The 27,442-nt window shown below is 30.9% G+C and overlaps 2 protein-coding genes and 1 long non-coding RNA gene across 8 annotated transcripts; 1 reads left to right on the top strand and 2 right to left on the bottom strand.

Moving 5' to 3' along the window:
* The first annotated feature begins 1,340 nt into the window (after nucleotides 1–1,340).
* On the top strand, nucleotides 1,341–7,494 carry LOC107951211 (kelch domain-containing protein 3). 3 transcript variants are annotated; one of them, XM_041083243.1, is made up of 11 exons: nucleotides 1,341–1,667; nucleotides 2,427–2,576; nucleotides 3,119–3,286; nucleotides 3,372–3,524; nucleotides 3,739–3,891; nucleotides 4,237–4,497; nucleotides 4,644–4,820; nucleotides 5,240–5,423; nucleotides 5,581–5,785; nucleotides 6,287–6,430; nucleotides 6,822–7,494. In XM_041083243.1, the coding sequence occupies exons 1-11, from the start codon at nucleotides 1,484–1,486 to the stop codon at nucleotides 6,879–6,881; spliced, it is 1,839 nt and encodes a 612-aa protein (XP_040939177.1). In that variant the 5' UTR covers nucleotides 1,341–1,483; the 3' UTR covers nucleotides 6,882–7,494. The 3 variants fall into 3 exon arrangements, with proteins under 3 accessions (XP_040939177.1, XP_040939178.1, XP_016741649.1); XM_016886160.2 differs by having other exon boundaries at nucleotides 1,343–1,667; nucleotides 4,333–4,497; XM_041083244.1 differs by lacking the exon at nucleotides 3,739–3,891 and having other exon boundaries at nucleotides 1,342–1,667; nucleotides 4,333–4,497.
* Nucleotides 7,495–9,458: 1,964 nt separating this feature from the next.
* LOC107951212 (uncharacterized) lies at nucleotides 9,459–13,822 on the bottom strand. 3 transcript variants are annotated; one of them, XR_001698362.2, is made up of 8 exons: nucleotides 13,446–13,784; nucleotides 12,746–12,839; nucleotides 11,608–11,715; nucleotides 11,085–11,135; nucleotides 10,898–10,977; nucleotides 10,408–10,449; nucleotides 10,208–10,283; nucleotides 9,459–9,713 (listed from the first exon to the last, which is right to left on the bottom strand). It is a non-coding gene; the product is annotated as an uncharacterized lncRNA (long non-coding RNA). The 3 variants fall into 3 exon arrangements; XR_001698361.2 differs by having other exon boundaries at nucleotides 12,746–13,822; XR_005906430.1 differs by having other exon boundaries at nucleotides 12,708–13,756.
* A 5,618-nt stretch (nucleotides 13,823–19,440) lies between these two features.
* LOC107951214 (transcription factor TCP17) lies at nucleotides 19,441–22,154 on the bottom strand. 2 transcript variants are annotated; one of them, XM_016886161.2, is made up of 2 exons: nucleotides 21,469–22,154; nucleotides 19,441–20,805 (listed from the first exon to the last, which is right to left on the bottom strand). In XM_016886161.2, the coding sequence occupies exon 2, from the start codon at nucleotides 20,765–20,767 to the stop codon at nucleotides 19,790–19,792; it is 978 nt and encodes a 325-aa protein (XP_016741650.2). In that variant the 5' UTR covers nucleotides 20,768–20,805; nucleotides 21,469–22,154; the 3' UTR covers nucleotides 19,441–19,789. The 2 variants fall into 2 exon arrangements, with proteins under 2 accessions (XP_016741650.2, XP_016741651.2); XM_016886162.2 differs by having other exon boundaries at nucleotides 21,547–22,057.
* Between the last annotated feature and the right edge of the window lie 5,288 nt (nucleotides 22,155–27,442).

Here is a 27,442-nt window from a genome sequence, read left to right as displayed (position 1 = left end):
TTGTCTTCCAACTCCACAAGGCATGTATGAACCAAGATCGAGTTTTTTTACTGAAATAAATTAAAAAAAATTATATACTAAAATAGGTGGTCAGTTAGATTATTTATTAAAATGGGTTATTTTTTTATCCGCGCCTATCTGATAGCGAGACTCTTTTTTTATATTAAAATATATATATATTTTTTTAAATAAAATATTATTTTTTTATTTTCGGATCAGTATGACTCATGTATAGATATGAATACAAGTTGCGCCTATATTAGAGGCGTAACTAGTTGAGCCTTTCTTAGAAGCGCAAATGATAGGGCCCACAAAAGCTTCTGTTACTTAATTTTCCCCGAAAATTGCCAATAAAAAAAATTATATAAAATTACATTATATAAAAATTACATTAAAAAATACAAAACACTTAGAAACATTGATATTTGTGGGTGTTAAATAATTTATAACTTAATCTTAAATTCACCAGATACTAAACTAAACACAACATTGATATTTGTGGGTGTTAAATTTTTTAATTAAAATTTTAAATAATTTTAATAAAAGCATTTGTCAATATATTAATTCATACTTAGAACTACTTGTTATTGTAGATATAAATATCCATATCCCATTTTTTTCACACAACCAAAACTCTACTCCCATTAAGTTTTGGGAAACGCTTTTAATTAATACTAATAATGTATTATTATCAATTTTTTAATTTTTTTAGTTGTTGTTAAGTATTGGTACATTAATACTTGATTTATATTTTTCAATATTTCTACAATCATTTTTTTTATAAAAATAATTTTAAACTATATAAATTTATGAAAAGAGTCTGTTATGATTAAACTTGGACAAATTTATATCCAAATTGACATAAAAAATATGAAATGAGTCTGCAGTAGCAGCAGCAGATGGCATGTAGGGGTTGTTTGTGCACTGTGCAAAACAGTACCATTTGCGCCTACCTGTCAGGCACGATTAGTTGCTCTATCTGACAGACACGACTCATTCTCATGTATTTTTTACCTACATTTTGACCCATTGATCGTATTTTTACATGTATATAAATTTAAATATTTTTAATAAAAATAAAAATATTTTATTTTTGAAAAATTATATTTTAATATAAAAAAGAATCCCGCCCATCAGATAGACATGAATGAAAAAAACGATCTATTTTGATAAATAATTCAACTAACCATCTATTTTAGTATATAATTTTTTTAAAAAAATTTATTTCAGTAAAAAACCCACCAAAATCTGTGTCCATTTCCTTCTCTTTAATGGACCCACCAAATATTAGCACACGTGTCCGCAACCTCTATTTCGAGAGTTTTATTATTTGTTTGCATGAACTCCTCCCAAGTCCAAATCCACTCTCAAGTCTCAAAATCCCCCAAACCCAACCTTTCTTTCTCTTCAAAGATTGCAACTTTCCTTCACTTTCCCACTCAAAATCTTCATTTTCCCCAGCAAAATAATAGAAGAAATAAAAATGAGATGGGAAAAGGTCCCGCTTTATCAACAAGAAGTTGGAGGTTTCGGAGAAGCATGTTCAGGGCCAGGCAAAAGATGGGGACATACATGTAATTCTATTAAAGGAGGCAGATTTCTCTATGTTTTTGGTGGTTATGGCCAGGATAACTGCCAAACCAATCAAGTTCATGTCTTTGACGCTGGTGGGCTCCTTTTTGAACTCTGGTTTTCTTTTCCATTCTTGTTTCATCTTTACGTGATAATTTGAGGTTTACATTGTGGCTTTTATTTGATATTTAAGATACAATGGATGTGTTATATATGTTTTCTTAATCGATTATTTTTGGTGGATGTGTTGCTGAAGTTTACATTTTATGGGTTTTATTGGGTTTAATTGTGTTATAAAATACATTTCTTTTCTCCGAGGGTTGGTGGTGTAGCGTTAATCCCTTTATTTGTGCTTGGGTTAGCAAATAATGCTAGTATAAACTTTTCTTGCTTTTTGTTTGGTTAAAGGAATTTACGTTTATTATGGTTCATGTTTTTGGAACCATTTTCCCCATATAAGATGTCATTTCTTGTTTTTCCATACTTGTTAATTGCACGTATCACTCTTTACATTCTTGGGTTGTTTAGCATAAATGATCTGAGGAGTTCATTTGAGATCTTTTAACCCCTCTTATATTCCCATATTGAAAAGTGACTTTTGATACTTGTTAATTGCTTGTAGCACTCTTTTTGTACTTGGGCTGTTTAGCATTTATGATCAATAAAGTTCAGTAGAGATTCTTTAATCACTCTTTTATGTTTCATTGCAAACTTTTGCAGTCTTGGGGTTTAAGACTTGTTTGCTTGAATCACTCTTTTTTTGTACTTGGGTTGTTTAGCATTTATGATATAGGGCTTCATTCACAATTCCTTAATCACTTTAAAATATTCCCATAATTGCAATATTTTTTCAGCTAAGCAAACATGGAGCCAACCTGTAATGAAGGGCACACCGCCTTCTGCAAGAGACAGCCATAGTTGTACCACTATTGGTGACAATCTATTTGTTTTTGGTGGTACTGATGGTGTGAAACCTCTCAAGGATCTACATATATTAGAAACCTGTGAGTTATTTTGGATTTCTTTGATTCACCTTTCATTACCTTTTATCTGCGTTTGCTTTTCTTTAAAGTAAATTCTATGAAAACTAATAATCCTACTTTAGAATCAATGATAGAAATCAACATAAATTTCCCCCCTTTTAAAGTTTTTTTATAAGAACTAATGTATTTTGGAGATTGTCTTGAAACTTGGTTTTATGGTGCTCATATAATTTGTAAAAGACAGATAACTTATAGGGAACTGTAATAATTTGTAAAAGACAGATAACTTATAGGGAACTGTACTTTCGGTTATACAAAGTGAATGGAGAGAAGTGGGCCCTGCGGAGCAATTTACTGGAAAATATTAGATGGCAATTAGAGCATTGCAGGAAGTTATTTTTTATTTCAAGGCTAAGCCATTATCATTTGCTATAAAGATTTTGCATGGAAACAACATTGCACATTTATTGGTTCTGGTTTATTTAATAAATTTTCTGCCTAAAGTCAGCAGTTGATAATTAGTGCTAGAGAATGCAGAACTTCATTACATGTTTATGTTGCAGGCACAAACACATGGATTTGTCCAAGTGTAAGAGGTGAAGGGCCAGAGGAACGTGAGGGTCACGGTGCAGCTGTTGTTGGCAAACGACTCTTCATATTTGGTGGCTGTGGGAAATCTTCTGATAACAATGATGAAGTATATTACAACAATCTTTATATTTTAAATACAGGTGAACATCATGACAATAATTGTTACATCATGACCTTTTTTTGTGTATGGTTATATTACATGTTTTTGATATCTTTGACTTTTAGAGACCTTTGTCTGGAAACTTGCGGCAATATCAGGAAACCCCCCATCTGCCCGCGATAGCCATACTTGCTCATCTTGGAAGAATAAAATTATTGTAATTGGCGGCGAAGATGCGCATGATTACTATTTGTCTGATGTCCATATCTTTGATGCAGGTATCAATTTAAAAAAAAAAAAAGTAAACAGAGTTTCACACATTTATGTGTTCTCTTCTATGGTTACATGTCTACGGTTTTCTTAGTTTACTCGGGATATTTGACTTACTGTACTACTTATATGTATGAAACAGTTAATAGCTTGCTGATATATGAATCTAAGCTTAATGTGCTGCTTTTAATGTTGTTTTTGGAATTGTTTTATTTGTATTAGATACTCTTGCATGGAAAGAGTTGAATACCTTAGGCCAGATATTGCCACCCCGTGCTGGTCACTCCACTGTTGCTTTCGGCAAGAACTTATTTGTTTTTGGGGGATTTTCTGATGCTCAAAATCTTTATGATGATCTCTACATGCTTGATGTTGGTATGTATTACATGATTGTTTATCATGTTATCATCATCTTCAATTGAACTTATTATTTCTTGATATCTACATGGATTAGTTTCTGTTTTGGAAACCTAAGAAATGACATTAATAGACTCATTGCGCTTCCAGGTGTTCTTGACTAATCCCTAATTTAGAACTTATCACTATGTTCTTGGCTACCTTAGTATGGTAAACATTCAGTTTCTGCAAGTTGTTTCTTTACTTACCTTTGAGTCTTAAGAAGAAACATTAAAGAGTCAAGTACTTAGTGTTCTTTTGCCATTCCTTTACATGGGAATCAAGAGACTTCTTATGTGTTTTCTTACAATGTGTGTTCTTCAGGGTTTTTTTTTGGCGGCTTGAAAGGGTTATGGCTGATAAGACAACATTACTTACAAGTTTGGTTTGGTCAATTTATGTTTTCTATCATCGATGCAGAAACTGGCTTGTGGACCAAGGTGATTACTACGGGTGATGGCCCTTCAGCTAGATTTTCTGTTTCCGGGGATTGTTTGGATCCCCTAAAGAGCGGTGTTCTTATATTCATTGGTGGCTGCAATAAGACTCTCGAGGCACTGGATGACATGTATTACTTATACACAGGTTTAATCTTTGTATTCTGTTTACCTATAATTAAAAATAGCAATGGCTTGGCTGCTTTTCACATGTGGTTTGGTCCCCAGAATTCCATAAATCTTTTAGTCAACCACTTCTGCTGATTTTCTAATAGCAATTAATTTGACTTTCAGGACTTGTTATAAAGGATGAAAGGAAGTTAGAGAAATTATCCTTGAGAAAGCAGTTGAAGTTAAAGTGCCAACAAGAAAATCTTAGTAATCTTGTACGTGATAAAGCTTTTGTTAGTATTGAAGCTGACAATGATGTGCACCACCAACCCATATCTTTGTTTAGCTGTGGCCAAGCAAGTAAGGACGGTTTCATGAACTTAAACTATATGCCACTCTTCTTCAATTTATTTTCTTTAATGGTATAGGTTGCTTGTTTCTAATGTTTTGTGCTATACTATGTATGACAGTGAAATGTTCTTGGCGGCCTAACTTAACTACAGTCTCAATGGACAAATGTTATTTTTAAGCGAGAACAGAGACAAATAGAATGTTTCTATTTTACACGGACTTGGGTGTGAGTTGGAACCAGGCTGATATAACCAATTTAGAAATACGGAAATGTTCTTTTAGGGGGTGTTCCTGGATATGCGTCAGACATGAGTACTTTAAGAAAATTGAAGAGCCAGAGCAATATGGAACTGTTCCCTCATTAGTATGAGTTAAATTTTGGAAAAAGTATCGTTATATAGTACTTATATTACCATCCAATTCTGCAGGTAGAGATAGTTTTCCATCAAACGAAGTTCTACTTCAGGGGAAGAAGATATTTCACGCTAATGTTACAGAGAGCTTCCCGCATGGATATACCATCGAGACTATTATAGATGGGACGCAACTTCGAGGAATACTGTTTTCAAACAAACCCAACTCTGTCGGTGTAGCCAATTATAATCTCTGTAGGTAGGAAATTCTTACTTCATCCTCCCTCCTTTAACCAACATTGGATATGGTAGCAACATTTTTTTATATGGTTCTGGTTTGTCTACCAGCATCCTTCGCTTTGTAAGTAACTTCTCGGATACTTTTGGTTTGTCTTAATACTGTGTACTCATTTCAGAAAAAGGACTTCTTTGGAAAGTGGGGATTCTGTATTTGGTGATTGCAATAGCAATAGTAAATCAAAATCTTCAAGAAGCATGATGCAGGATTATGGAGATTGTAAGCAAGGTGATGTTCATGAGAAGGATTGTTCATTGCATGAGGCGGAAGCTCCTGCTCCGAGTTCAAGGAATCCTGCATCTTATGATCTATCAATCCGCAAGGTTCATGAAAATCCCTGAATTTCTTTGTCAAAAATTGGATTATTATGCAATTTACTACCAGCACATTGCTACTTGTCAACCCAGTTTGGTTACTGGAAGTAGAGAATTATTGAATCACTGGACTATGCTAACACTTATCTTGCTTAGGCAGTAAGGCTCTATGTTGGACTTAGTGTTGAGTATCAGATATGGCTGTGTATGTTTGATTTTTTTTTCCCTAAGTTTTTCTATATATTTGGAGGATAGTACCTCCATACCCATTTCCAAATATGTGTTCGACATAGTTGTTTAGGGAAAATGAAGAATCAGAGTAATGTAGGTTAGGCCTTTGAACAGTCATTGCAATATATGCCCTTGTGGCATAATTGAAGAATGTTAAGCTTCACTTTTAGTTACAATAGCCATTCATTATTTGTTTCGATAGTCTGTTGGTATCAAAATGAGTTGTTGATTGGTATATGTCATCATATAACAAGTTTGTGCTGTTTGTTTTTCTCACAGGACCTTGCAAAGCAAGAATCATCCGTAGCTCATCTCAACTTAACTGATGATAAGGCCAACGATACACCAAACTCTGGCAGTGAAGTTCTGAAAGGCATTGGATCTGTGGGGACAGATTTCTCCGTTGCCTTATCTCCAAGAAAGGTACAAATGATAGAATAATTATTTTCTTTTCTACCAATCTTAGTATCTTCTGGACATGAAAAAGGTGAAAATCACTTTCTTCTTGCTTTTCTACATCCATCGTTATTTACAGCTCACTGCTGCTGGATTTTAACTTTGCATTTTAAATCATAGCTTTAAGATTGGATTATTCAAAGCGTATTTTACTCTGACTTTGTTGAGTGTAGTATGTGTTCAACACTGTTACTTAAAGCCAAAAAAAGAAAAATAGTCAGAGCAACATAGTTTAAAGATGTTAGTTTATGATAAATAAATGTTTTTATCTTAAGAGAGATAAATAAACTGCATGCAACTTATTAGAATTCATTATATTTAATCTTCTGATGACAAATTTTTCTTAATATTTTGGCAGATGAGTAGAGAGCAAACACCTTGGAGTGCAACAAACCCAAAATATCATTACAAACAGTGAATTAATCTTTAGACACCCCCCTCTGGAAGCCATATATGCATTTATTGCCTCAACTTGGCCACAGATATGCATATGGCTCAATCTATTCAGGTTGCATACTAACTGGTGATCAGTGGCCCATTAATTCCCTTCTGTTATGCTTTGTAACAAGGAATACCCCCGTTTTATACGAATTCTTACATGCATGAAACTAGTTTTGTTTAGAAGTGTTAATAGGAGGATGATTTACTGGCTTAAAACCGAGCTTGTTTTGCAACGAGGAAAAGTAAGGTTGCAGAGGAAGACTGCATTACACCACCCGCGGATTGTTTTTGGATTTAGTTATGAAGAAATCTTGCTGTTCTGTTTGCAATGTACGGAGCAGAGAATGTTGGCAGTATTTTGATGTATACATTGCAAAGCCTTGGGGAAATTTTTGACACATTTTTGAGAATTTTCAACAGCGCATCATGAAGAATATCAAGTTTAAGCATGGATATTTTGAAGTCTTTTGATGTGATTAATTTTTTTTTTATTTTCCAAGGACGTTTACATTAATATCATCCCCATTTATTCCATTTCATATTAAGATATTAAAAATTCACAAGTTATTGGATGTTTGTTTAAGAGAAAACTGGTCATTATTTTATATACAAGATAGAGAAATCACATATACAAATGAGTGAGGAACTTGTTTTTAGTACAAAATTGTTGTAATTAAATTGTTCATGTTATTTCATTTGTGTGGAAGCTTTTAAGTGGGAAAATTGGGAGAGTGATTTAGATTAAGGATGTAATTTGGTGAATGAGTTTGAATTTAAATCAGGTTTTTGTTTTTGTGTTCAATTTTTATTCTATAACCATTAGTACGTTAATCTAAGTACACGTATCTGAATTACAAAATTAATGAATTCTCAATATATATTTTTCTTAATTAAAAAAACAATGTTTATTTTCTATGATTACTACAAATTCTCCATGTGTTCATATGAGTTTTTCTTTTGTAATGTTTTTTCCATTAAATTTAGCATAAACTTTTGGTTAACCTATTAAATTCATTAATACCCTCTTACATCAATTTCGGAGTTTTTATTATTTTGGTTTTGTATTTTATTTTTTTTCTTTAAAATAAAGAATTAGGTAAAAATTTATAATATAATTTTTGGCTCTTTAAATAGGTTTATATTGGTTCTTAAATTTTTTTTTTATCTATATTGATCCTTGAACTTAAAGATCATTATTCATTAAAGCTCATTCTGTTAATGACCGTAAAAGAAAAAAGAGGATAATGTAACTTTTGACCCTTGAACTTTGGTAAGTAAGTCTACATTGGCCCTTGATCTTAACAACTAGGTTTAGACACCTTTATTTTTTTTAGTTCATTTTAAACTTGACAATTAGGTCTATTTTGATCCTTGAACTTGAAAAATATAAAAGTTTGATGATGTGACACTCTAAGTTTGAAAAATAATTTTTTTTAGATGATGTGGTACGATATCAAATGTATATTCAACATTTTAATAATAGAAACATATGGTTGAACAAGTTAGACCACCAGTTTGATTGGTTTGACCGTTGGACCAACAATAATTACATAAGTAATTAAAAATTAAATATAAAATTAAATAGATTTGATGATTTTTTAATTAATTAATTAATTAATTATTATTGGTCTGACAATCAAATAGATTGAACCGGCGGTCTAACCTGTTCAACTATCAGTTTGGTCTATTAAAACATCGAATATGACACTTAGAGATTGTACCACATCATCATTTTTTTTTCAAGTGATGATGTAGCACAATCTCAAAATATTATATCATCAAATTTTTCAATTTCAGGGATAAAAATGGATTTAGTTGTAAGTTCAAAATGGACCAAAAAAGTACAAGTACCAAAGTGAATCTAGCTGTCAAGTTCATGAGCTAATGTGGGCCCACTTTCCAAGCTTAGGGGCCAAAAGTTACATTACACACTTTTATCCACGGTCATTAACAGAATGGACTTAAACGAATAACGATTTTCAAGTTTAGAGGTCAAAATGGATTAAAAAAAAAAGTTTAAAGACCAATGTGAACTTACTTACCAAGTTCAGAGGCTAAAATTTACATTATCTCTAAATTATACTAGGCTGGATAGATGAAACCTACTGCCAGTTTCCTTGTTAATAAACCTCTCACTACAGCAAAACTGACTTTTAGCGACGTTTTTTTACGCCTATAGCGGCACTTTTAAACGCCACTAAAACTATTTGCGGCGCTGTAACGCCGCTAACATTTTGTGGCGTTTATGAAAAAAAAATGCCGCTAAAAGCCATGACTTTTAGCGGCGCTTTTCACACAAACGCCGCTAAAAACCATGGCTTTTAGTGGCACTTTTGTCACAAACGCCACTAAAAACAATGACTTTTAGCAGCACTTTTGCCACAAACACCGCTAAAAACAATAACTTTTAGCGACACTTTTTCCACAAACGCCACTAAAGAACAATACATTAAAAAACTATTATATTATGTTTAATTTTTGAAATTTAAACTTTAAACTATATACTTTTAAGGATAAATAAAAAATATTAATTAAATTAAATTTTATATTAAAATTTTAACTTTAAATATAAAAATTAATGAATTTAAATTTAATACATAAACATTAATTCAATATGTAATTTAATATGTAATTTAATACATTTAAATTTAAAACTGGTGACAACAAATGCAGCAGCTGCTAGAAACCCTACAACAAGAGCTGCTGCGGTAGTAATTACAGCGGTCACCATTCCAAGCTCTACCATCACTCTGCTGGATATGGAAGGTGCCACTGGATGAGGATACTCTGGTATTTTACCCACCCAAGACTGCATCACAAGTTTAAACAGTAAAGGAGATTAATAAGGAACCAAAACATACAGATTACCCAACACCAAAGTACCAAACATGCTTCAATGCCTATGACATGCGCAATGGCCTCTATTCACTTTTTTTTCTCAGAACATCAAGGAAAGGTATAATCTTAATATTTAATCAAATATATTACTAACAAAACTCCACAGACTAATATTATATAAGATTCAAGTGATCAAGGCAATTCTTACAACAGGAACTATGATCTTGCTAAGTTGACATAAACCTCATCATTTCCGGTTAATTCAATTATTAAGTGGATACTTTGGACTATAGTTTTCTCAAAAACCAGAGCATATACATCAAAACACATGTACAAAGTGAACTAATCCATGGCTATCTAAATAAAGCAACTTTACAACCACCTCATAGTTATTCTATAAAATACTCATAAGCAGCGATTTCATGTATAGCTAGAGAATCAAAGAATGGTTAAATGGTTTATCACCGTCATGGGCGTCTCAATTTCATATCGGTGTCCAGTGTACTCTCTTAAAAGATCACTTTCATTCAATCTCATTGCCCTACAAAGATAAAACAAACCGCATAGATATATTACAGATAACTGCAAAGCAATACAACTAGAAAAAATTCCAAGCCATATTAATATTCACATAGATATATATTATAAGAGAAACCATGGCATACCTTTTTCTGAAGCTCAGAAATTGATTCAACAATAAGTTGATTCTGCAAGTTAAACATTATCAACAACCAAGTTATGTTGCTGCAGAATTATAAGCAAAATTATATGCATGCATGCATAACTTCTCGTACAAAAGTAAGATTTGATATTCGAATTTTGAGTTAATTAAAAAAATTTAACTAAAGGGGCAAATTTAAAGGCAAGCAGGGACTTGACTCTTCAAAAATGAAACCAAATTTGGTGTCTTCAAATTTTTAAATTATCAGACCGTAAGAGACTCTTGGCTATATCCTCGATGGGGTTTCTGCAAAACTAGAGTACTTAACAGTATCCTACATCTATCAGTACGTCCAAATTCTTAAATTTGAATGATTTCGAGTTAGCCTCTTAAGTTTTTTGGAATTAAAAAAAGAAAAAAAGTATAATTTGTTAGTATAAACATGTACAAGTTTGCTTTCAGAAAACATTTGAAAAAAAAAAGGATGCAATTACCATGGACGAATATCATTTCCATTTGCTCGCAATATGTTCTCTCGCATAGCCAAACCAGTGTAAATGAACAATAACCATGCCTGACAAATACATATCATACACTCAGCATTAATTCAAGAAATGCACTACAAGCAAGAAGAGAAGCCTTGAGTTCTCAACTTCAACAAACCAGTAACTTATGCTTTACCTGCTACTTCTGTCATCAATACAAATCTGTACAGTTAAGGGCAAATAAAACCTACAGAACATCATAAGAAACTGTTAAACACAACAAATGCCAAGAGACAAAAGAAATAGCACAATCCAAGCAGAAACCATTGCAGGAAAGGAAATTCCGTGCTCTTTTACTGTAATAGTTTGAAACTGAAATTTCATCTGCTCTGTTGAATAAACCATTACTTTCAAGCTCTACGGAAGAATTAGTTAACAAAGGGTCATCCATGAAAGTCACATTCAATGCAACAACACTATTAACCAATAATTGATATACTGATCCCGAACAACCATTGACATACAAAAGTTAATGCTGCCAACACCCCAACCACTTCAGCATTATCAGAGAAGAAAGAACAGAGAGAAAGTTCCTAGATAGACATAGGCATAAAATGTTCAAGTAAGAAACTCATGTTAACTAAAGAGGAATGTTTTTGAACCACCAAAGGTTACAAATACAGAAAGCATTATGGGTCAATTTCACATTTATTATATACCTTTGATAAGGTCACCCATCAAACTCTGAACTGGTCGATCATCTCCAAGTCCTCCTGGGTTATTTAATAGTTCTTTGCAAAGTGCAGACTTTGCACAGCCGGGTATTCCTGACAATGGTAATCATATTAAGAACAATGCACAGACAATAATTGAAAATAGTCAAAAGAATAAAATATGAAATCTTGAATCACATATGACAAAATCAATAAATCTTCAATAAAACTTCTTAGGACTTCTATTCAAATAACATATTATGTCAATTAAAATGCCTATGGACACTGAAGAGAGCTCCTAAGCAGTTTCTTGCTTTGTGGCAGCTCAGATAAAATTTGAGTTTTTTCCTCCTCTATAGCAACTAAATCACACTATTACACGCATGAACTAAATAATCCACATATTTAACGACCTATTACCTATCAATAATAACTACTCAACCATGTACATAGGAAACTGGTCAGAACAGTTCCTTATACATTTGTATCAAGCATTATCAATCCTTTTACAATTTTCAATATCACATTCTTCGAACTTGGTAATTAATGGAAAATTTGAAAATATTCAACCTATTTTACAACACAAATGCAAGAAAATATATATTGAATGTTCTACATTTTAAACTTGAATTCTGGTAACAAAGGGACGAAAGTTTGTCTACATAAATACTTTAAATAAAAATGGTATTTCCCTACATAAATACAAAGTCCTATTGCCTTTTGTACAATTCTCAGGGCTTTAACAACGGCATCTCTCAAATCAAATGGTTAATATTCTACATATCTCTTCAACAAAAAACAACAGAGTGGTAAAAACTAAAACTAACCCCAAAAGGTAAAAATAAGAAAAAGGGGAAAAGATGATACAAGAACATCAGAAAATGCACATCAGCAGCATAAATCCCTATTACATCACATTCAGTCTTTTTTTTCTTTTTCTCCTCAGAAATCAGAGGACTTAAAGCAATTTCAAGCCATAAATATCATCATACACAACATCGGTTTCGGATTTAGTTTCATTCGAGTGCTAATTAACTAAAACATAAAATGGGAGAAGCAAAAATAAAAATAAATAAATAAATAAAAAGCATGAGTTTCACTTCTACATGAATGCTGCTGGCAAAAGGAAAAACACCCATCTTACTGTCTCTCTTGAATTTTAGAATGCTGTGATCATTCTCCATACCCAAGATGCCGTCTTTTTACTGAACAGCTTCAAATCTCAAATACCCTTCAAGCTATAAACCAAATAAATGAGCAATATTTGCAGTTAGGAACCATGTTCTTAAGAGTATATCAGACTATATATAATAACAGTAATTGCCTTTGCACCAAAAGTAAACTTGAGAAATGTACGATAAAATAAGGTTTTGTAGTTGACACCAGAATAATAGCTGCTTCATTTTAACGGAATTAACAAATGTACGCAAGCAAACAGCAAAAACCACACCTATAAGCAAATCTGCAACTAAATCTCAGAAAACATAAGTTGGGAATCTTACAGTCATAATATGCAATCAACAAAACAACATTGTACGTAATGTTTATATGTACTTCACTAAAAGGGAAAAGAAAAAGAAGAAAAAAATCATAAGAAGAGAATCGCTTCAGATCTACTAGAAACTGTTCATAACCAGAAGAAAATACAATAAGTCAAAAAAAACAACATCAATGTAATAGATCAGACAGATTTAAAAACCTTAATTTTAAGGATATGAAATGTTTGGAAAGAAAACAAAGCAAAAAACAAAAAAAAAAGAAAAGAAAAGGGGGGAAGGAGAGAGAACGTATAGATTCAGAGAAGAAGGCCATCAGGCGTCGGAAAAAAAAGCAAACACCATTACAACGAACTCAAGATCCGACGGTTGAGATTGCTGCCTTTCGTCGTCCTCAGACATTTGCTCCGTCCTGTTGTCTCACACGACAAACAACGAAAGGAAGACAAATGAAAGCCTAGAATTAAAAGAAACCCTTACAGATAGAGAGAAAAGGAGTAGCTATGGTGGGTGAATTCAGTGCAGTAAAATGAAAAGGAAAATGAAGTGTGATTGGTGTAGGGGTATTGACTTGGTGTTGTTGAAAATGGGAAATTTGGGGGCAAATTTTCAGAGTAAAAGGGAAAAAGAAAGAAGTACGAAGGGATTTAGGCGCGCGATAGAGGTGAGAATGAGCGGGTAACCAAAAATTATTGGTCTTTTGCGGCGTTTTCATTAAAAATGCCACTATAGCTAACTTTTCGCGACATTTTTACTAAAAACGCCATTATTTCTCAATTTTTATTTTTTTTATTTTTTTTCAAATTTTTTGTATTGAGTTTATTATTTTTTGGAATTTTTTTTTAAATTTTGAATATTAAACTTTTTAACTGAAATATGGACTAAAATATTAAATATTTAAGTTTTTTATTTTTAAATTTTTATTTTTATTTTTAAATTTTAATTTTTTTGAAAATTTTTATAATTTTTAAATTATATAAGATACAAAAGGAAACTTTAATAGAAATAAAATAGAATCGACGAATTAAAAAAATACAAAATGACAAAGCAATACAAGTATTATTCTTTTAAGTATGGCCTACATTAGTTGTTTAGATTTTTATATAAATGACATTTAATTATATGTATACACCTAAATTTTGATAGAGATACATCTCAGAATTATATATGAATTTCAGTTTAATGTGTAATTGTAAATGTGAAATTCTAATTGTGGTTTAAATGTATAGTTGAAGCTTTAATTTTGATTTAATCATACACATTTTAAAAAATAAATACATCAATATATTTTTATATTTAATAAATATAAATATTTATGTATGCAATATATAAATATAAAATGATGTTATATCAATAATTGTGTTAATAATTTACAAGAACTTGATCAAATTAAAGTTCATGCATGTATACAATTGCACACTAAACCATTGTTCATGAATGCTTTTGGGATTTAACCCATTTTGATATATATATATATATTTTTAAATAATAATTTATATTTATCTTATTTAGATTTATATTATAAAAAAATCCAAGATACACAAGTTAAGTAGTTCACCATATTTACCCCTAAACATTAAAAATTAAACCCCAAACCTTAAATTCTAAACCATAAACCCTAAATCTTGACCATGAACATAAACCCTAAACCCAAAATGCCACTAAAACAAAGCTTAAAAACGGCAATGTTTTGGGATTTACGATCTATAATTTATGGGTTTAGAGGTTAGTTTTAAGGCTTGGGGTTTAAGGGTTGGGGTTTCGGGGTTGGAGTTTTAAGGGTATATGGTTTGAGATTTAGGGCTTGGGGTTGGGATTAAGGTTTATTGTTTAGAGTTTTAAGGGTTTATGATTTGAGATTTAGGGACCAGTGTTTAAAGAGTTAATGATTAGTGTTTATAGTTTTAGGGGTTTATGATTAGAGATTTAGGGTCTAAGGTTTAAAGGGTTGTCGATTTAAAGGGTTAGGGGTTAGGGTTTAGAGAAAGCCATAATATTGATTTTAACAGCTTCGTAACTTAATTAAATGAAAACTTCTAATTAAATAGTTTAGTTATCAAAATGTAACTTTTCATAATTAAGTAACTAAAATGAAATTAACTTTTCCATAGCTAAGTGAATGGTGTAGTTAATTTATATTGTTTATAAAGTCGATTTTAGATATGATCAAAATAAAATCGAATTCAAAATAAAAATAAGACCTTATTTAATTTGTTATAATTTGGTCCTATCCAAAATAGATAATTACCCATCCATATCAATCTGTTACTTTTTTATTTATTTTTCAATAAATAATTTATTATAATTTTAAAATATTAAAATTAAAATTATCTCTTTTATAATTATATAAGAGATTATTTAATATAAATTAAAAAACACTAATTAATCTAAACCCTTAACTATAGTTCTTTAAACCCTAAATCATAAAACATAAACCATCAACCTTAAACACAAACCCTTAAACCCATAATCCATAAACCTTAAAGTAGTTTAGATCTATAGCGGCGTTTTTTAAAAAAGCGCCGCTAAAAGTGTACTTATAGCGGCGTTTCTTAAAAAAGCGCCGCTAAAAGTGTACTTATAGCGGCGTTTCTTAAAAAAGCGCCGCTAAATCCACTAAAAGGTCAATACAAAACGACGACATTTTGTAAAATTCGTTTTGCGGCGTTTTCTGAAAATGCTGCTAAAGGTCAAGCATTAGCGGCGTTTTTTAAAAAACGCCGCTAAAGATGTAAATATAGCGGCGCTTTTTAAAAAACGGCGCTAATGCTTGATCTTTAGCGGCGTTTTTAAAAAGCGCCGCTAAAGCCATTAAAGGCTCAATACAAAACGACGACGTTGTGTTAATTTTTTTGCGGCGTTTTTCAATATTAAGCATTAGTGGCGTTTTTAAAAAAGCTCTGCTAGTACTCGATCTTTAGCAGCGTTTTTAAAAAGCGTCGCTAATGCTCTTTCTTTAGCGGCGTTTTTCATTCAAACGCCACTAAAAACACCGCTAAAAACCTATTTTGCTGTAGTGTCTTAATTTCTTTGAACTAAATTATAGAGTAAAAATTTGAAAATAAAAATATCTTCTAAATTTTTATGTTCTTTCTACATTTGAAATTTAATCTCAGTATTTTTTTTTTCAAAATTTTAATTCCTTAACTTTTCAGACTTAAAAATTTTGGTTTGGTAGTTAACATCATTAAAATTTTTCTATTAAATTCGCTAGTGTGACATATCAAAACTAAAATTCATTACTTAATTTGTAGCCTTGTAAGAATGACATTGTAATAGACTTAAATTTAACATAAAATTTTAAAGTGTTGGCAATTGTTAAAAAATTACGTCAATATTTTAATAAAAAAATTTTATACTAACTAATGACATTAAAAAAGTTAAAAGTACCAAATTATGTAAAAAAAATTAAGTGTAGAGATTAAATTTCAAATTTGAGTATAGTATAGGCTTAGGGTTTAGGGATTAAAATTGAAAATTGACCATTATTATATAATCTCAGAAAAAGGGTAAAATGCTTGTATTTAGACATGTATACATCAACATTTTGATTATAATAAAGTATTTAGGTTAACAATGACATATAAAAGTTGAGGTACCAAATTATGTCAAAAATTAAAGTATAAAGATTGAATTTTAAATTTGAACATAATATAAGAACCGAAATTAAAATTTGGCTATTATTATATAATCTCAAAAAAAGAAGTAAAAATGTTGTATATTTAGACACATGTATTTCAACATTTTAATCAAGATAAAATATTTAGAGTAACTATAACAATAAAAAAATTGAAGTACGAAATTATGTAAAAAAAAATTAAATTCAAAATTTGAACAAACTAAAACTAAAATTGAATTTTTCTCATAAAATCTATAAAAAAGAAAAAAAGCTTTGTTTCATTGTTTGGATAGGTCATGTTGGACATATAAAAATTAAATTTGAAAATTTGAGTATATTATAAGAATTAAAATTGAAATTGTACCATTATTATAAAACTTAAAAAGAAAAAAATTGTTTCATTATTTCGACAGATGTCATAAAAGGTGTGCTTAATATATATTTTTTATTTTAAATTACTACAGTTAATTTTTGCGAATCGATCCCACAACTTCAAGAATATAGTGAATACTCTTGACTAAAATATTGAAATTTTTGGACGTTGGAAGTTATAGATATATGATTAATATTTTCATACATGAAAAGTCAAAATTTCCCTTTAATTTTAAATTCTTAACAATATTACTGATGACATGATCACAAATTACATTAATCATGTCAATAATTATTAACAATCAAATTGATGAATATTAATTTTTTTATTAACGAAAAAGATGAATTGATTTTAATAATTGAATAAGTTAATAGCCAGATTATACTTAACTCGGATAAGGAATTTAAAAGAAAATTGATCATAATCGAATTACAATTTCATAATAAATATTTTTATTTTATTTTTAAATAGTTCTAACAGACTCGACGAATCCGATTTTAAATTAAACCAGGTCCAAAATAAAAGCATAATTTGTACGAGAATTCCAAAAAGAAAAAAAAAAGGGACCACAAATATTAATAATAAAAACAATAAAAAAAAAGAAAAGAAAAGAAAAGGGAGTTGGAAACCTTCCCATCCATCCATGAAATGCTTTATTGAATGTATGTATTGGATCTTGCGACTATCACTGTTCCCATTTCAGTCTCTCAGAATTGCAGCACATTTGCAGTCATTTACATTCTATTATTTCATAACCCCTTCCATATTTTTACTCTTTATTTTATTCATACACATTTGGAACTTTATGCAAATTTATCTTATTTCCTATCCGTTGGTCATGCAGCACTTGAATCATATCTTTGTATTCTAATATACGAGATACTAGTTTCAAAACAAACATATTATATGGAGGGTTGAGGAGAGGTCAGATTTTTTGTTAGGGAAAAGTCTTTAAAGTGTTGTTTATTTAAAAGTTAATGGACCCTTTAATAGAAGTTATTGTCTCCATCCTCCTCGGAGAGTCGGTGTAAGATTCACAAAGGGAGGGTGCCTCAATTGGTGAATATAGGTACTTACAAGCTCACGAACGAGATGTTACTATTGTACCCCCTTTTGTGAACTTACAACGGTTCTCAGCAGAGGCTAGAGACAATACCTTCTATTGAGGGGTCCATCGGCTCTCAGACGGACAACACTTCAAAGACTTCTCCCAAGAGAGAGTTAGATATCCCGATTAGATAATATATATACATATATAGATAATAGATAAAAAAATCAACATGGCATTAACATATAAATTTATTAAAATGTATGTAATACCAATTACTAATTATATAATAATATTCTGCCAACAAACTCTTAATCTAGTGGCAATAGTATTATATTGTAAGTATGAAAGATTAGGTTCGATAGTATTCTATACCCTAAAAAACTATTTAATGTTCTATTAAAAAATTATATAAATATAACACAACGTATAGAAATATATAAATACAAGACACGAACATATTAAAATTGTTAATTATATTTTATTATAATTAAGGGTGGAGAATGCGATTGCCTGATATTAAATCTAAATTCTCATACTTATAACATAATACTCATAATGCTAGATTAGAAGCTAGTTTACTATACTAATCATGAATATAATGTGCTACAACTATTAAATCATGCACATTAATGCCAAACATAGCAAAATATTATATTAAGTTTGTGATAAAATAGTAATAATTTTCCCAACCAAATTAACCTTCCTTTTTTTTTTCTTCAAGTAATTCATAATATTCTACTTAACTACTTTTATTTCTTTCACTGGTTTAAGATTTAAAAATATAACATATATTTAAAATCAAGTGTTTAAACATAATTACAAAAGAAAAGAAATTGTATGAAATTGTGATTCCACGTCATTTATATCACTTTCCAATAAGAGAATGACAGATCAGATATCAACAATCCTTCCTTCTTACGAAACGGTTGATGTTACCGAAAAGTAAATTAATAAGGATAAAGAGAACCGAAGTAGAATTATTTTAATTTTAAAAGTAAAAAAAATTTGTGTAATAAATTAATTTAAATTTTCATAAGATTAGTTTTAACTATATTTTAATAGATTCACTTCCTGAAATCTAAGAAGTTTGAAATATATATAATTAAGTCTAATAGAACCCTTAATTTTTATCCTTAGTACGTAGTTAAATATATATGAGTAGAAAAAGATCATTACTTCTACCTATATATATAAACAAAACCCTAAGGAAATTGGATTTTGCATGCAATTATATATACAAGAGCAATTTCTTCATATGATTGGTGATGCAGCAGTTACTGAACATGCATGGCATATATGATTAAAAACATAGGAATCAATGCCATATATACTGCAAAACATTTAAAAGTACAAATAAACTTCCATTAACACTACCAAATTAAAAACTCTCTACAAGGCACAAGTATTAAGCTAGCATCTTACCTGCTGCGTTATATATGGAATTAACTAATCCACCCGAAGAACTTGAAGCCCACTGTTACTACTCCTTTTCTCCTGCTATATATATATATAGGTAGATATAGAGATGTAAACATAGAGGCCCTTATTGTAATTCTTTCCTATTTGATGATCTGAAACCAGTTAAATTCATCCAAGCTCGTGCTGACCATCGATGAAAGCAGATGAAGCAATGGAAGTAATTTCCATTATCAGGAATCGGTATTATCTTGATCATCTCCATGATTTTCATCATCGTTTTGTGTATGAGTGAGGCCAGCGTTTACATTCAACGAAAAAGGCTTCATGGAATTTGAAAGAAAACTTGAGCTCAACAATTGCAGATAATTCATTTGTCTTGAATCATTACTGCCTGGATTCGTACCATAGGGAGGATAGGTGGGGAAAAATGAAGCCATTGTCGCCGATGGAACAGTCGTGGAACACGGCAACGGCACACTCGTTGCGTTACCATTGAAGAAGTTCTCAGTTTGGGGGGCCATTAATCCATGGTTTCCAAACTGAGACAAAGACAGACTGGAAGGTTCCCAATGGTAATATGAATTCAAAGGCATGCCATTGTTTAACAATCCAGGAAATGGGGAATGGTTGGTTAATGGGAAAAGCCTTTGATCTTCAATATTATTATTATTATTTCCACCATGATTTTCGTCTTCATTCATTTTGATCCACTTTCCTTTATCTCTGTCACCTGCCATTCTTTGATCTTCTTCTTCTCCATCTTTCATCAGCATGGAGTTAGGATCGAGAAAAGGCGGATTGGGTTCATGAGGAACTAACAAAGGCTGATGAAACTGATTAAATCCCAGAGGCATTTGAAGTGGAGGGAGTTTATCAATATCATCTTTAGTAGCTTCAAGTAACCAATCAACCACCTTGCTAGGCTGACCAACGCCTAGCCTCTCTTGCAAATCGTATAATTGAATTGCAGTGGGCACTGAAAGCCTAATACGCCGGTCCCTTAATCCCCTTACTGTGCAAACTTTGCTATGCCGATCTTTGCCTCCGAAAGAACGCGAAACCCTCACAATCCTTGGGTTTCTAAACCCTGCTGACGACCAATGCCTTGAACTTGATGATGATGATGGCCCCTTCGACAACTTGTTGCCTCCGCCGCTGCCGTCATTGGTTTCACCCTCTTGCTTTGCTTCCCTTGAACTCGAGATCATCTTACTCCTCTCATCATTCACAAAATACGTTTATCAAACTGAAAAAAAAAAACATTAAATTAGACAGTAAAATTTGACCTATGTCTTCAATTTTCTTTACTAACTCCGAAAAAAAAAACTAATAGATTTTTATATAGGGAATAATATGAAAGTAATTAAAAGATCAAAGGAAGCAAGGAATTGGGTTTAAAGATCAAAGTAAAATTTGTCATATAATTTCTGTACTAACTCAAAACAAACTAGTATACAGTGTATATATATATTACTTATATATAATGGATAATATGAAAGTGAATGAAGGATCAAAGGAAGAGAGGAATTGGGTTTAAAAACCAAAGTAAAACTTGGCCTATCTTCATGTTTCTTTCTTTACGGACTCGGAAAGACTATACAGCAACATATGATATGTATGTATATATATAAAATGGATAATATGGAAGTAATTACAGGATCAAAGGAACAGAGGGATTGGGTTTAAATTTTAAAAGAAAAGTGTGTTTTAGATAGAGTTGTGTTGCTCCAATTAGAAGTAGGGTAAATTTTCACAAGGAATTTAAAAACAAAACAAATGAAGCTAAGTTCACTTTTATTCCAACAAAAGAGGAGACGAGTTTGGAATCATACAAAAGCAGTTTTTGTTCTTAAAAAAAAAAGAAGAAGAAGAAGAAAAAGAAGGAGATGGATGCATGATAAAAACTTACATAAAATGAAGAGATGAAAATGTTGGAAAAACTTGCAGCAGATATGTATGGGTGTAATTTGGTTTTTCTCGACAGTACCTCAGAAGGATAAGGAACTTGAAGTACGAGAAAGTTGCAGAAACAGCAATTGAGATCGAAACCTCATTTTAGCTTTGATATAGAACTGTGTAATGGAAGGAATGGTTAAAGCTATTAAAACAATAATTCTGCTGAGAATAAACCTAACAAAAGGAAAGCAAGCAGAAAAAAAAACACAGCTGTTGGGAAAGAAAAAGATGCTTGGAATTTCACTGCAAACATGTTGCATGGTAATGGAAAAAAGGAAAAGGAATGGCATATCTATGTCCATGTGGCCCGTACGCATGCCAACACATCGCTATTAGTTTGAAATTATGTTAGTCTAACTTTTCATTTTAAAATTATTTTTACTTGAGTTTATGAACCACATGCATAACATAAATATGATGAGTTCACACCATATACTGAACAATCACTGGTTTAATTATTGCTATATCTCTTGCTCATCTATGTATTTACATTATTTCATCAAACTTTGAATAGCACACAAAGTAGAAAGTTTAACTTCACGTATATATAAAATATACTGGGGACCATTCAATATATACTACAAAATTAGGCTTATGCTTTACTGCAACTACAATATAGCTTTACATAATGTATTCCCTACCTTGCTTAACTTCCACTTTCTAACTTATATATATTTGTTTGATATAAAAAAAAAATTGTCTAATGCTACATTAATGCCTTTGGCCTAAATAGATATTAGGAAATTAACTACCACCCCTTCTATGCCTCGGAGCAGAATTAGGTTAAAATGGAACAAAAAAGTGTTTATCAGAATGTTGTGGGTTCCAAAGTTCTGGTTAGGTAAATTATAATATAACTATGGCTACTTAGCTATACCTAGCAGAGGAGGGACCAACATATAAATATATGTATATATAGCTTCTTTAAAGCATCTAACAAGGACCACTCACATCTATGGCAGCACTGAGATTTGCACAATACAAGTTGGACTTGATAACCTTATATTAAATACAATATTATATACTTGTTCACACAATTTAAATCCAGTTTGCAAATGATTTCATGATCATTTGTTTCTCATTAGAAAATGTTTGTATATATATGTTGAGGCTCCTGCTTCTCAAGAGGCAATCAACTTTAGGCTGCTCAAGCATTTATCCAAACTTAATAAAAAGGACCCAAAATGTTAACCAGAAGACTACATGTGTAAATATATATGCTTGTGGGAGTAATGGTGAAAGATCAGAGAGAGAGAGAGAGAGAGAGAGAGAGAGAGACTACAATTGTTATTATGATTTTTTGGAGTTACCTTAACAATCTAGAAAATGGGGATCTTCACCAAAACTATAGTAAAAAGCCCTAATAGATGAGCCATAAGAGATAGCTTACAGTTGCGCCAGTTCAAAAGCTGAACATTTATATCTCTATATTTGTATCGAAACAAGGAAAAGAAGAAAAAGAAAGAAAAACCCTAACAATTTGATGAACCCTATGAACCTGCAATATCCGCAGCTTTACAGGAAAACATTCAATGTTCCATTGACATTACAAATAGAATTTATACAGCAAATTAAATTACAAGTGACGAATTAAGAGGCAAAGTCAATGACCCCTTTCAAGGCTTTTCAAAAAGCCTTTAGAATTTTTCTTTGGCAGAAATCGATTGAAGAAGTGGCTACAGAAAACCCCCAATAAAACCCTTCAAAAAAAAAAAACACAATGCCCTCAATTCATTATTATTGTGATCAAAACAATATTTGTCTTATCCCTTTCTTTGCAGGGGTTAAGAAAAAGATGGGCATGCATCACGAGAATAGATTAACCCTACTGCTCTGATTTTCTTACATGGTTGCCTCCATAATTATCAAGTTAAAAATGGCCCCACATCTCAGACAAACCCCCTTGTTGGATCTCTCAAACCGCCATTAATCTTCTTCTTACCAGGAAGTTGAGAGTTTACCTCAGTGTTTGATTTCCAATTTTGAAGGGATGTTAATGTACTATTTGTATACGTGATGCAGTTTGATTGAAAGTTAACCCTTTTTCTTTAAAAAAAGGATTTTAGATTATTCCACACTTTGTGGCCAAGTGTCTAGCAAATCAAAAACGCTAGAAGATAACTAAATCACAATATTACTGTGTTTTCTGCTTTTAGAAAGATGTATAAATGTAGAGTAAATAATGTAATTGACATTAGGGTTTAATACTAAGGTATAGGCTGGCTATGTTTTAATTAAAATGAATAATCAACTACCTAATTGGCTAAAACCCCCTTTTTACTTACTGCTAAACCTCTCTAACATGTTTAACCTTCCTTTGAAGGTATAGTTTTAAGCTTGCTTTTTCTTCTGTACTTTATGATCAATCTGTAACATCAACTACTTTGATGGTCTTTTTCATTTTTGTTTTATCAAATGAGGTCTAAAGATTTTTTTTATTATTATTATAAAAAAGCATCCAAAACATTGCAAATTCTTATTCGAGTGGTATACATATATTCATTAGATTTGTTTGGGTGGATGTGTAAATTCCCAGAAATTTCATTTTTGTTTCAGGTTTTCCATTAATGATGAGAATTAGAAGTAACTGTGGTAAACGAAAACTTATTATATGAGTGATTTACTCTTTTCTTTCTCGTTTCCCTATTAGGAGAGCACCATTAATATATATTGTACATATGAAATGAGTTTAATGAAGTTAAAAGGAAACCAATATAGCATGAGGTCAGGCATCCTTAAAGTTTGTCTCATAATGGATGTTTTTATGGACTGAATATTGACATGGAAATCGTTGAAACCATAAAACAGTACTGAACAAAACTCATTTTCCATACATGAACATTGCAGGTAGAAGGAAGAACAGCTGGAAGATGAAGGAGACCTTAAAATTCTGAAAAAAAGAAAAGAAAAAAGAAATAGGATACTATCACTTTCAACACTATTATATCAGCTATCATCATCATCATCATGATCATCTTGACCCAGTGATTGATTATTGACAGAGAAAAGAGAAAGTGAAAGAGGAATGACGTGGATGCAAAGAATGAGATAAATTATATGAAATTATATACAGATCTTGCTTTGGATAAAAGTAATGGAAAAAAACCATTACTTGAAATTAATTATAAAAATAGTAATAAATTAATAATTAAAAATCCAAGTCTCTGATGTTTAATATGATGGGAATGGGAGTGAAGTGTCGTTATCAGGTCTGGTGATGCAGTTAATAGTCTCCTATTTCGCAGCGAAAGCAACTTGGCCAAACCCTAAAAGAAAAAGAAAGGGGGGGTGGGGGCATGGAAAAATGGGTCCATAATTATTATAGAAAAGGGGGGAGGCAGCCGCAGTCCGCAAAAGTAGTGAACCGCACATCTCCTTCCATCTTCTTCACCCTTTCCACTCGTTCACTCAACATGTTGTTATCCTCTATATCACGCGCATGCAGTTTTTATTTACTGAAATTCATATTTTTTTTAAAAAATTTCGTGTATAATTTTTTTATTCATATTTTTTATCCAAATACGTGCCCTTTTTTCTTTTCATAATTAATAGGTCACTTATTTTGTAAGTGTTCGATAGCTACACCAAATTGACATGTTGCCGACCAAGATAAAGGTACTACCATTTTATTCTTCTTAAAATAATTTTGTTTATAATATTTGTGTTTGAGACATATTTAAATATACAATAGCCTGATTGATTTTAAACTCGATTGATATAAGTATTATTATTAATACAAGAAGATGTCAGTTCGAGTAAATATATTATCCTTATATTTATGTATTAAAAAAGGGTTAGATAGTTTATCAGATATATATATAAGAAGTTGGACCTGGTCAAACTTACTAAAAGAAAAAAGTTTGGACCTTATCAATAGCTCAAAGGTGTAGAGCTTCGTTCAATTCATATATAACTTTTCAGGAGGAAAAAAAAGTATTGAGATTTGTGTATTTATACCTTAGTTTTAAGGTAAACTATAAAAATAGGTTTATTTCAAATTATATTTCAATTATTTATATTTAAAATGTTACGTTTTAGTTATATCTTAGCAATTAAACATCTAAATTAATTGGCATTTAAAATACTTTTATAATTTATCCTTAGTTTTAATAGGAGATTTAGATCATATTTGTTATGTTTTAATTATTAAATTGATATGTTTGGTAAAAGTGATCGGTTATCGATGAATGAAAAAAATGGTTGGTAAAAACAGCGAATGTTAAGGAAGGTAAAAACATGGAGTTTGTCTGTGTCTGTAGGAGTGGTCCAAATATTATTTATCAGTTTGGTAATAAAAGTAGAGGCAAAGACTGCCATCTGCTGCATTCACACCATGCATGCAGCTCGAATTTCTCCATACATTAATGTCTTCGTTTTTAAGTGTTTTAATTCCTATAGAGTAGATTAAATTTTATATATCTTTTTTCTTTCATTTATTTTTTGTTTTCATAATTCAAATTTCCTCTAGTCTACAACACATACAAAATTCTTACATCTATATATATGAATTTATATTTATCATAAAATTATTGATTGAGTTGATATTACGGATTAATTAAGTGTCAATTTGATGAGAAAAAATAAAAATATCATCACTTTGTATTTACAAAGTAAATTGTATTATTTTTTTTAAATTTTTTTGTTAATTTATATCTTTTATATAAAAATAAAAATAAAAAATTAAAAGCAATGAAGTTGTTTGCCATTACATCAGTAGCTCAATTGGCAAAAAATCTTTTTGTCTGTTCTAATATCATACTCATTATACTTAAAAATCTGAGCTCAAGTTTCAAGAACTTCTTCCCCTCTCCCAAATTATTTTGAAATATGTTAATAAAAATATATACATTAATAAAAAAAGGCATTGGTTAAAATGATAAAATAAATGCTATGAGTTTTTTGATTTCATATAAAGGTAAAAATATCTTCACAATAGTAATTATTACTTTTTAAATAGGGTAAACTGTAAAAATTAGTCACTCAATTATTAATATATTTCTGTTTTAGTCATCCAACTATGAAAATTTTTAATTTTGTCATTAATATTTTAGACCATTTCTATTTTGGTCACTCTCCGTTAATGGTTAATGGAAGTGATGATATGACCTTTTTTCTAATTGGTATAATAACACATTTAGTCCCTAATCTTACACATTCTATCAATTTTATCCTAATACTGAATAATCCAATAAATTTAACAATCCACAGTTACAAATTTTATCAATTTGATCATCAAACACATATAATTAAATATAAAATATATATTATGAAAAACTACAAAATGAAATATTATTTACATAAATATATATAACTATTATTATTTGTGTTTATATTTAATTATAATTATAAGGCTCAAATATGCATTTAGCCCTCTGAAATTGACACATTCTTCCAAGTTGGTACTATGGTTTTTGTACAAGCCCAATTTTGGGCCCAAAACCCCTAAACTCACTAAGCCACAACCCAAACCAACTTAAACCTACCCAAAACCCAAATAACCTAGCCCAATACATTAAAGAAAAATAAATGAAAACCTAAAACCCTAGCCGTCAGCACATGCCCCCCACCCCATCCACCACCGACGCCTGCAAGTGGCCTCTGCTCCACCACCGTTTTGCCTGCAACAATAAAAAGAGAAGAGACAGATTAGTCAAGGAGGACAAGTTGTAAAGAATTGGCTATAAAAAGCCAAGTTCAAAACCATTGTATCGCTCGGCAACTCTTGATATATAAAAAGAAGGCATTCAATCCTTTTAAGCAAAGAAAAACCGCAATACTAGTCACAAAACAATAAGAGAATCGACATTAAAATAAACCCAAAGCCCTCAGAAATCAAAACCCAAATCTAAGGTGATTTTCCCTTTCTTTTTTCATTTTTTTTCGAGTCTCTTTATATACATAAATGTATAACATAAGCAAGGAACACA

Source organism: Gossypium hirsutum, chromosome A12 (assembly GCF_007990345.1).
Source record: "Gossypium hirsutum isolate 1008001.06 chromosome A12, Gossypium_hirsutum_v2.1, whole genome shotgun sequence".
Classification (NCBI taxonomy): Eukaryota; Viridiplantae; Streptophyta; class Magnoliopsida; order Malvales; family Malvaceae; genus Gossypium; species Gossypium hirsutum.
The sequence above is the reverse complement of the archived record's forward strand: the minus strand, read 5'-3'. Positions and strand labels throughout refer to the sequence as shown.

Excerpts from the sequence above, each read along its gene's own strand:
- LOC107951214 (XM_016886161.2), bottom strand. The coding sequence starts at position 20,767 with ATGATCTCGAGTTCAAGGGAAGCAAAGCAAGAGGGTGAAACCAATGAC.
- LOC107951211 (XM_041083243.1), top strand. The coding sequence starts at position 1,484 with ATGAGATGGGAAAAGGTCCCGCTTTATCAACAAGAAGTTGGAGGTTTC. Across the intron at positions 4,821-5,239 it reads GTTTAGCTGTGGCCAAGCAA|GTAGAGATAGTTTTCCATCA; the intron begins GTAAGGACGGTT and ends CCAATTCTGCAG. Across the intron at positions 6,431-6,821 it reads TTGCCTTATCTCCAAGAAAG|ATGAGTAGAGAGCAAACACC; the intron begins GTACAAATGATA and ends ATATTTTGGCAG.